This window comes from Belonocnema kinseyi, chromosome 5 (genome assembly GCF_010883055.1).
Source record: "Belonocnema kinseyi isolate 2016_QV_RU_SX_M_011 chromosome 5, B_treatae_v1, whole genome shotgun sequence".
Taxonomy (NCBI): Eukaryota; Metazoa; Arthropoda; class Insecta; order Hymenoptera; family Cynipidae; genus Belonocnema; species Belonocnema kinseyi.
The window spans coordinates 3,315,386-3,326,724 of NC_046661.1; the positions used below are offsets into that span (position 1 = coordinate 3,315,386).

An 11,339-nucleotide genomic window follows, 5' to 3' on the forward strand; every position below is an offset into this window, starting at 1 on the left:
ATATATAATTTATATTTTATACTTGAAATACCGTAACCTCCAAATATACGCATATAAACAGGCGCGCGAAGTATTCAGATTATGAAAATCGCCAGCATCGAAATATGGAAATATTAAATCCCAACCTCTTCGTTTTCTTTCAAAGCAGATAGAGATGTAAATAGAACCGCCAAAGTGTTCCGACCGGCAATCGTACACCTTCGAGTTTTCAAATACAGAAGAGGAGGAATGGGTTGCGCGCGCAACCCAGTCATTTACATCCTCTCATACTATATTCACACGGACATAGACCTGTGATATTATTGGACCACGTCTCGTTTCAGATCTGGGATCACTGGGTTGATCCTCTTGAACAAAGCAGAAGTAGCCTATTCTAGCCGCGTATCAGCAGGCGGGGCGAAAGTAATACATGGCAGGACTGCATGAATGTGGTGCGATTATGTGCGCGCATTGCTCATGTGTATCTGATAAATTCAGCACAGCAGTGCCGCACCTAACCTTGCAGTTTCTATTATTCTTACGTTTCATCCAGGTCCAGTGTTATCGTTTCGTTAAAGTCGCTTGTAATCTAAACTATCGTTCAGTGCTGATGGCAAATGGCGGCGATGTCTTAGGCAACTGTGGTTAAAAATGAGATCATGTTTTGTATTTAAATATATCTCTCCTCCATGGTTCGTAACCAGCCCCTTGACCTGCTCGCTGGGGGCCTATTGTTCCGTCAGAGTCGATTCCCGGCAGTACAGACTTCTTCAAGATACAGCGAACACGGATACGAACCATGGAGGAAGCAGTAGCAGATGCAATTAGAAAGGGATACATTAGAAAAAGATAGAAGAGGCAGTGCAGAGCAAAGAAGTTTTAGAATATGATCAAGTATGAACTCAGACTTGAAGTGCAGAGAAAAGTAGTGTTTAAATTTGATGAATTTCAAATTCAGACTTGAAGCATTTAAAAACATGGATGGAATTTCTAAAGAGTTTGAGAAATTTTAACCTGGAAATGGAACAAACCGGTCTGATAAACTTTCTTGTTTATTGGGGGTTTCTTCAAAAAACTAAGTTTTGTCGTTTACGTGGGGGTAATTTCCATTAAAAAAAAAATGGAAAACAAAATCTTGTATATCAATACGGTAAAAACGATTGTAGGAAAAAGGCGAATGCAAGGGAGGGGATCTTTTTCAATTTCGCAAAATTGAATATAATCTTGATACTGCAAGTCTTAGTGCTCGGAAAAATGTCAGCCGGACTGAACATTATTTAGTTGAGTATGTTTGGAGAAATGTGTTCAACAGCAACGACGACATTTTTTTTAGCCTTTTAGAAGCAATTACATATTTCTATCCTCAATGAGGTACTAGAGCATTTATTTACATGAAGATAATTTGTCCTTTTTAGGACAAAAATTGGCCCTTTTCAGGACCACCAGATTTTTTTAACGAAGAAGTTTTTTAATGTTCTGATTCAGGTTTTTTTGGTTTCTGTTATTTTGTACTTTTTTCAGGATTTACAGCAAAATTGAATTATAAAAGCTAAAAAAAAACAAGCAAAAATGTTACTTCGTGTGAAAAAAACGATTCATTTTTTTCACATAAGTTCATAAAAATTATTTTAAATACAAGAAACTTGCGACATACATAATTCGTAAGTATCATAGCGAAGAGGAAAAACAATTTTAAATTATAATTATTATTTGTTTATTTGAAAACGTAATGATTACTAAAATTCGTAATAAAATTAAAACAATATTCATGAATTCATAATTTTTGCAGGAGCTGTTTGTCTCATGGTAACCGCTTCTACTGAGAGCAGTGTCGAAGATCAAATGAAAAAGTGGTTTGATGAGACCCAGAAGCGTATTCAGAGAGGAACAAAAAGACAACAGCGACCGAATTAACGAAACATAAATCATAATTGAATAATGCGTACTTAAATATTTTTAAATATTTTAAACTTTCAATAAATAAAATACATTTTTTAAGTAGAGAGGACAATCGCCGTTTTTTTGTAATTTCCAAATGTATAAATTCTGCATTCGGATAGTCGCTCTTTGTGTTTTCTTTAATAGCTGCATTCGTAATACAGAATTCATGTCTGGAGGCATGAGTATTTCCATTTGCATCACGAATCAATCTTTTATTGCGAATCTCTAAATATTATTACTTAAGATTTATTTCATAAATATATTTAAACATATAGTTTTGTTGTCTCTATTCAAAAATACGCAAGCTATAGATGTAAGCACAATTCAAAAAAAAAATTTTTTTCTAATTATAAATCATGCCAGATGAAAAAATTTTACATAAATAAACAAAATGTGAAACTTATGTTGATTAGTTAGAAATGTGTCATTTAATTGTGATTCTTGAATATAGAGACAACTGAAGCACATGAATGCATGCAGTTTGAATTATAATTATTTTTATCCAGACTCTTTTTCATGAGTACATATTAACGAACTTTACGTTTGACTGTTGAGATAAAATTTAATAAATAATATTTCGTATTTTATTTATTTTTAGCGCCAAATATTTACTGATTTGAAATTTCTTGTTTTTTTCTTTCCGATTAAATTAAATTTAGGAATTTAACGTTTAAGAAAAGGAAAGTATTGAAATTAAATTAAAGTCCAATATATGTTGACCTGTTTGAATGCTGTTAAATTAATACAAACATTAAATTATTTTCTTATTGCTATAATGGACTATTACCACCAATGGAATAATATCTTTTAATACTTTTTTAACCAATAAAATATTTTCTGATCATTTAGTAAATAGTTTTGAACAAAGTTATGTGCAGATAACTTTCAATTTTTTCTTATTTCGAATAGATTTTTCAAGCTGTAAGTGATATCATCCTTATACTTTGTTGGGCACTTATTTAAATGTACTGCTACTAATGCTCCTGCAGCCGCACAGATGCAATGCGAGCATAGAGTAGAGCCTTCTCATTAAGGGCATGCTCTTTGGTGACCACTTGACCAAACTAGTCACCGGTTATGACCATTTTTTTTTGTGTTCACTGTGTCCACACGGATTGAGATATCGTGTTTAAAATTTGAATAAATCATCTAAACCTTTAAAAAAATTAATAGAAGCAGTAAAATTTGCCCATTAGTTGCAAATCAACAAATAAGTATCTGCACACATGTAACCTATCATTATTTTTGAAGAATTTTTAGCGACTTCTAGCAGAGAAAAAAAAGAAACTTTGAACGTCGATAAATTCGAGATCACGTGACTAAGTTAGTTCATGAAATTTTTATGTAAAGAATGAAATAATTTTCATTTTTTTTGGTCCTCACTACGTCGACCGGATTTAGATATCGTGCTCAGGATTCAGGAAGTAACACAGAAAGCACTAAGGAATGTTTGTATATATTAAAATGTTTATAATTACGAAGAAAGTTTTCTAGTAAAATACTATAGGAATGGGAAATAAACTTTTAACGTCGATAAAGTATTGTGGATTTGTTGTACTGGAGAATAAAAATTCCGCCCGGGGGCGAAAGACAAGGCGATTCCGACGCTGAGTCCCGCCGGTTGGTTCACTGTCAACAATAGTTATCAGCTGATCGATTCAATGTCAAGAATTATGGAAGTTGGTTGGAGAACTACGAAGAGTAAATTTTAGCACATTGCTGGTGTTGCTATGTTTCCAATTTGAAATTTATCTTTAATTTTTAAGACAAAAAAAATGAAAATCATTCTACACAAACATTTTATGAACAAACTTAGTCACTTCATCTCGACTTTATCGACGTTCAAAGTTTTTACTTTTCCACACTAGAAATCGCTAAAAATTGACAAAAAATAATGATAGGTTACGTGTGTGCAGATAATTATTTGTTGATTTGCAACGAATGTGCAAATTTGATTTCTTTTATTAATTTTTTTCAAGGTTTAGACGATTCATTCTAAAATTGGTGTCACTGCTCGATATGAGCGAATCAAAAAATCTGAAATGCATCAAATCAAAAATGATCTGCAAAGTGCTATAACTCCAATGGTAATATCCTATTTCATCAATTTATAAATAAACTATCTTTAAAATTACAAATATATTGATGTACATAAACGTTCACGTTTATCGCGTGGTCACCGAAGAGCATGCCCTTAAGCCATACAAATTTAAAGGGCCGAACCCCCGAGGGTATAAAAGTAAGGAATAATACTTTTAGAAGCTGTTGGAGCTTTTAAAATAAAGGAACTAAAATGGTGAAATATTTTTTTGTAATAAGGTGTAAGAATTACAGTGTTGTGCACCTTGGCACAAGGTTTTTTCGGATTCCAAGAGGCATAATTGATGGAAATCAAAAGTTTGTGGGAAAATCTCGTCTTGGGCCTAGTGATCTTTCAAGAAGTAAACTTATTATATTATTAAAGAGAAAAAGGGTAATGTGCATGAGTGTTTTGCTCTGTGGGTCTTTAAGTGTAAGTCAGTTAGAAAATGCCCGGATTTGCGAGGAATATTTTATGAGTGTTAAGTAAGAAATGTATGCATGTAGAGTGTGAGGTTATGTTTACGAGGTTATCTTTACCATAACGCAGCAGAAGAATTATGTGTGATTTATATTTAGTACAATCATTTTTTATTTGATTGTATCATACAGGTTCTCCAGCTTAAAAATCCTTTTAATTAATTCGAGATTCATAATCATATTTAAAATTTTATTTCTTTGGTAAAAAATACAAGTACTTTATTGGAAAATTCTTTTTTTGAAAATTTAATATCTACTTGTACATATAAAGTTTTCTATTTGGTTTCCAAGTTTATCGCTTTTTGTTTGAAAATTCGTGTATTTCGTGAAAAAAGTTTTTTAAATTGTTATTTTTGGCTTTTTTGTATCATGAAAAATCATGAATTTTCGTACAGTTTTTTGACACGTACATTTTCGGTATTTTTCATTGAAAAAATATTTTGTATATAGATTTTTGTAAAAAAACTACTTATTTACCTTAAACTGGGAAAGAGGAATGCAATGTTAAAACTTTAATCTAATCCTGCGAGCAGATCGCTCTTGGAATAGGCTGCCTTCTAACCTCAAAATCTCAACAAAATGACATCGCATTTTGCGTCAGCAATGGAATTTCATAACAAACTGATTTAGGAAAATACAACGAAAAAGAATGGCTTTCATTCCTTTCGTAAATAGTAAATCAACAAAAAAATAAAGGTTACAGTATAATACGAATCACGGTAAACGATCCCCTGGTTACTCCTCTAGAAAAAGAATCAGTGCAAGAAATGATGAAATACATCTCCTCAAGTCACCCCTATCATTAGTTTCACCTTTGCTTTTCCAATAAAAGAGAGTTAACAAAAGAAGAAAGAAAAAGCATCATGAAGGAATCGCACAACGGACACCTGGGAGAACACAAAACTCTTGACAAAGTATGTAAACTCGGACACTGGACGAAAATCGACAAAAACGTAATAGAATACGTAAAGAAATGCGCTATTTGTCAACTTGAAAAAACAACTCGAATAAAAAACCAAGCAGAAAGTATCCTTCCAGAAGTACCGCTGGAACCTAATGATAAAATTGCATTAGACGATTACGGACCACTGCCCGTGACGCAGAATGGAAACAAATTCGTGCTTAGTCTCCAAGATAGGTTGACCAGGTACACAATATTAATGCCAATGAAAGAAACTGATTCTGGAACAATAATAGAAAATTTAATTGAACATTATATTTATATTTTCGGCGCTCCGAAAACAATATTGACTGACCAAGGTTCAAACTTTATATTTAACATGATGCAAGAGTTTGAAAAGACTTTACAAATCAAACACATTAAAACCAATGCTTTCCATCCCCAATCAAATGGTAATATAGAGCGCATGCATTCTACGTTAACAAATTTAATTAAAACCTCATGTAACGAAAACTCGAAAGAATGGGATGAAAATCTAAAGTACGTAAACTTTGTTATCAACAATATGAAGAATGAAACCACAGGATTCTCACCTTATGAATTAACATTCGGTCGATAACCCAACCTACCTTCAACAATCCCCAAAACTCCGAATTTACCGATGAAAGATTTAATCAGGAAATGGAAAAGAAAATACGATGAAAGTATCAGGAGAGCAAGACAAAGGATTGAAGTTGAAGCTGAAAAAACAAAGAAGCGACTAGATGACAGTATAGTTAGAAAACACCCAATTTATAAAACAGAACAACAAGTTAAAGTATTAAATAACTCTAAAAGGAACAAACTAGATCCTAGCTGGAAGGGTCCGTTTGACATAACAAAAATAAGAGATAAAAATAACATTCAAATTAGAATAGGAGGAAAGGAAATTAGAATTCACATAGATAACACAATGCCGTATGTTTTAGATGAGAGTCCTGATCCCGCTCTTACTTCTAGTAGCAGCGACTAAAGCAAATTTCACCATGACACCAATCGGAGGAAACGTCTCCATAGAGGAAGTTTCGAAAATACACCTTTACCACGAAACTTGGAAATTAATAATAGGGTTAAACATGACATCGACTGAAGAAAGGGTTAACGCAATCAGCAAAACAATCAGTTTAATAAACTTAGCATGTAGTAAAACCTGCACACCACAGAATGAAATCAAGATGCTAGCAAACAGATTTATACGATTATTGAAGAAAGAAAGTATTCTGAAAAAATTATTGGGGAAACAACGTTCTAAACGAGGACTAGTAAATTTCATAGGAGACATTTCTAAAACTTTATTTGGAACCCTGTCTAACGCAGACCTAACAGAGATTAATAGCGAGTTTGATAAAATATACAATGAGAACAGACAGTTAGCCAACATTATGTCAAACCACACTAAAATAATTAAAATGATACTGGACTCATCCTCAACTAACCTAAAAACAAATCAGGCTCAGGAAATTGAAGATAGAGATTTCGCGAGAAATATTAGCACAAACTTAAATAAAATCACCAAAGATATTTACATAAACTGTAAGTTATTTATGACAGCAATAATGATCGACGAGACAACCGAAGATATGGACACAGCAATTACTTCAATTGCCGATGGAAAACATGGAATACCCCATCCTCAGTTACTCACTCCAACGATGTTGAAACGAACAATTCAAGAGTTCGAATATTTTCACCGTACTCGATGTCATTTTGACAACAATGAAGAAAACTATCAACACCTCCTGGACATTAGCGAAATAAAAGTTGCCATTGTAAAAGGTTTATTCACCTACGTTATCCTAATCCCAGTCCTTGAAAAAGACGAAGGTTCTCTCCAACACATAATTCCTATCCCTCAAAGGATTCATAATATTCATATGTCTATAATTTCAAATTATGATTATGTTATTAAATATCGAAACTTATATGTACCAACAGATTTAACTACGATACAAAAATGCAAACAGATCGACAATTACAAAATTTGTAAAAGGAATCAGCCTAACTTTAAATTAATAGATACACAAACATGTGAATCTAGTTTACTAAAATATACGCCAAAAATAAATGTAATCAATCTCCACACCTATTGCATACAGAAACCTTTATTCCGGTAACCAATGGATACATCATTTTATCCATAGAAAAAATAATTTTAGGCGTAACGTGCGAAGATAACCTCCGAGCGATAAATGTAGATTACCCAGCGATGATCACAGAAAGCAGTTGTAAAATATTCAACGATAACGATGTTTCAGAATTAAATACTGAGACAAAACATAAAACTAATGAATGGATAAATGTAACATACAATATAAATTTTGAAACCACATATATAGACGAACTCAAAACAAAATTATTACAGTTACCTAAACATATCGACAATGATGAATTCAGACAAGCGAGACTCAGCTCAGGCGATACCGAAAATATTCTTTCCAATATTGGAAAAGAGACGAATAAAAAATTGGAAAGAAACCAGCCTAGAATGGCTGCAATATGTAAGTTATGCCGCACTAAGCATAGGAACCATTTATACTCTACATAAAATAGGACTTTGAGAATATATAAAAAATTGTATCCCAACAAAATTGTGTTTCATATGCTTTAAAACTCGAATTGAAACACCTACGCATGTAGTGAGTTATCATGTAGCATTAGACTCTATCGAACCTGCGGCCCCTATATTAAAACAACGAAAAGTTAGATTTTAGAGGCCTAAAAACTTTCTAAAGAGAGGACTGTTATGATAAACGCTATCGTTATCCCTACCCCATTCATCGAGTATCTAATACTGTGTCTCATTCATGTAACGAAAGACTACTCGCTCTCTGATTTGCGGGTCTTTTTCACGGAGCGTGACTCTCAATGGGCGGGCGCTTTGTCGTTTTGACTTTTTTTCACGGATCCGTTTTTTCAGGAAGTGTACTATGTGGGAAGAAGCGCCAAGAAATTTCCTGATAAAATAGAATTTTCAGTCATAAATTTGCAAAAAACAGTCTAGTTTTGCAAAATTACAGGTTAGACGCGTTTTTCTAGCCATCATAAAAAGGTTTTGAGGCATCAGGCTAATTTTTTATTGAAATCTCATGTATGTTTCCCTCTTATTATATAAAAATAGGCAGGGCGGCGGAACAGTTTTGCCCCATATAGAGAATTCAGATGAATAGATGGAGGGGGGTGAATTAAAATTCTCGAAATTTTACGGAAAAAATGTATATTCGAAGGGAAAAGAGTCCTTTATTCATAATATTGTGAAAACTGCATACGTCTTGTGTTTCGAGAAATGAAATTGTTAATTAATATACATACCACAATGACTTCCGTACATGAAGTTCTATACATAGAACCTTCCCATGTATGGAGTATTCCATGCATACCATTCATGTTCCGCTACCCCTAAAGATAGGCTTCTGTGGGACCAAGATGTGATTTTCTCAAAATGAAATTAGCCTTTCGCATACACAATATCGACAGCCAAAGAACCATTGTTCACCAGAAAAAGTAATGAATTTGGCTTCATCATTATGAATTGTTTAAAAAACTTTAGCCTTCTCTGTGTGTTCACGACTTTATAATGTTCGATCCAATATGGATACCTCGTACCTTGCCATCACCGGAGATATGTAAAAACTTGATTGAATCAAGCTAGATGTAGAAACTCGGAAGATATTGGGGCAATGATTCGGAATCCAATGTCAAAATAAAAAAAATGAGTTGACGGATCCAATATAGTGGCTAGCTACTCGTCTTTTGCACATTAGAATGACAAGAACGCAGGACCGCATTTATGGCGGGGCCCCCGCATGATGAGGGCATCGACAAACCGTGGATTCAGAAACCCTATACAATAAAATTGTTCATTTTTTAAGAAATTAATGATCAACTAAGTATATATCTAAACTAGGGATATTTTCATTCTATTTAAAATTTCTATTCAGTGATGGAATCTAAAATCTATATTCAAGTTTTCACCATAGAGATATTACATATAGAGTAGACATGCCTATAGGGTTTTAATATCTCCCGATCATTCCGATCCGTACATTTGTCGTTGCTCAGTATAGAGAGTGATTTACTTCGAGAAATGGACTTTGGAGAAATCATTGATGATTTTGCCTCTAAGAAAGCGCGTAAAGTGTCATTCACTTAATGACAAAAAAATATGTATTTTAATAGTGTTAACTTATTGTTCACGCGTAAAAATGAAATTAATAATAGATATTTATTAATTTAAAGGGCCTTCACTTTTTTCTTGCCCGGGCCCTCACACACCTTCATCCGGTTCTGCTAGAACGTTAAGCTTCGACGGGTTAACCTCAAACCTCTTAGTTGTTTGGCCCCTTGTTACAAATACCGTATCGGAGTTGTCAAAAATCGAATTAACAATAAAATTTGATCGCAATCGTCTCACACTTACCATTTTGCAATTTATTACTTATTACATTAGTAAGAATTATAGTATTTTCATAAAAATTAGACATTAAAAACAAGAAAAATGAATTAAATAACATTAATAAAAGCGTACTAAGTATGCAGAAATAGTTCAATATTATATTTCCATGAATTTCATAATTTAATACTTAACATATCTTTCGACTACATACATAAGGTTACATAGATAATTTTGTATTACGGATCATGGATAATCATGGATAGCACATTGCCAGGTATAGTCCGGACGCCATACCCACTTCCGTCAAATTCGCGTTTCACATGCACTGTTGTTAATGATTCTTCTTCGGACTGATATCATAATTACGAATCTGCGTGATACCCATCTGGCATTTATGGCGTTTTCGAGATATAAACGATTAATTAAATTTTCATTATCAATTAATTATTGAATTACAGTTCAATATTTAAAAAAAATTTCTTTTGCATTTTTGTAGAGGAAGGGAAGAGGAATAAAAGTTTTCCTGATACTTATTCGATGAGATCAATAGTTTTTGCAAAAAAAAGCGTTAATAGGTAAAATTATGGACAAAATTAGTATCCTTTCTGTGCTGCGTAACATTGTTTTATTTAAAAAAAAAGTTTTGTTCTAATCGAAAATATGAGTTGAAACGAGCAATTTTCATACTAGACGCTATCTCTTTAAAGTTAATAATTACAAAGATAGAAGGGTTTTAATTTACGAATGAAAAATGCCTTTTAATTATTAGTCCTGTTTTTCTATGATGATTTGTTTTATTACGATATGGATAACACAGAAGCATTCTTCACTCTATAATAAACATATTTTCGTATAAAGTCGATGAAAAATTAATTATTTTAATATGATTAGGCATCAATGTTTAAACAATATTTTTAAGTTGACACAGCTTCACAGGAAAAAGGTATAAAGGAGTCAAAATTTGCATAGTGCTTCTTGTATTCTCTCTGAAACCAGTAATATCATTTGCAATCGAAACCAATTAAAATGCGCACCTGTAGAGGTAACGAAAAGATCTTAAATAAATGATGGCAGCCGATCTCCAAAAAAAATTAACATTAATAATTCTACAGCGAATACAAATTTAAAAAATAAATATTATTAATGGATTCCAATTCAGTTTTGGAATTATTTGAACTTTATCCCAACCTAATAGGATGTATAGAAACAGAGCTAGATTCGATTTTATTTAAGATCTTTTCGTTAACTCAACAGGTGCAGATTTTAATAGATTTCGATTACAAATGATATCATTGGTTTCAGAGAGCTTACAAGAAGCACTATGCAAATGTTGATTCCTTTATATCTTTTTCCTATGAAGCTGTGTCAGGTTAAAAAGACTGTTTAAACATTGATGCCTAATTATATGAAAATAATTAATTTTTCATCCACTTGTAATATAGTCACAGCTTCCTCCTTCGATTAGATAAGCAGCCCTATATATTTGAGGGCTTCAGGGCCACTAGTTTAGTTCTAATCTTGACTTTA

The 11,339-nt window shown here is 32.7% G+C and overlaps 2 protein-coding genes across 5 annotated transcripts in view; both read left to right on the forward strand.

Annotated features, from left to right (window-relative positions):
• Window positions 1-1,979, forward strand: part of LOC117172354 (synaptotagmin-10-like) — a 476,779-nt gene extending 474,800 nt beyond the window's left edge. The window contains exon 10 of the mRNA XM_033360186.1: window positions 1,769-1,979. Within this exon, the coding sequence (XP_033216077.1) occupies window positions 1,769-1,802 (34 nt within the window). The 3' untranslated portion in view covers window positions 1,803-1,979. The remainder of the gene's footprint in view (window positions 1-1,768) is intronic.
• Window positions 1-11,339, forward strand: part of LOC117172355 (growth arrest-specific protein 2-like) — a 410,439-nt gene that overhangs the window by 115,837 nt on the left and 283,263 nt on the right. The window lies entirely within an intron of this gene.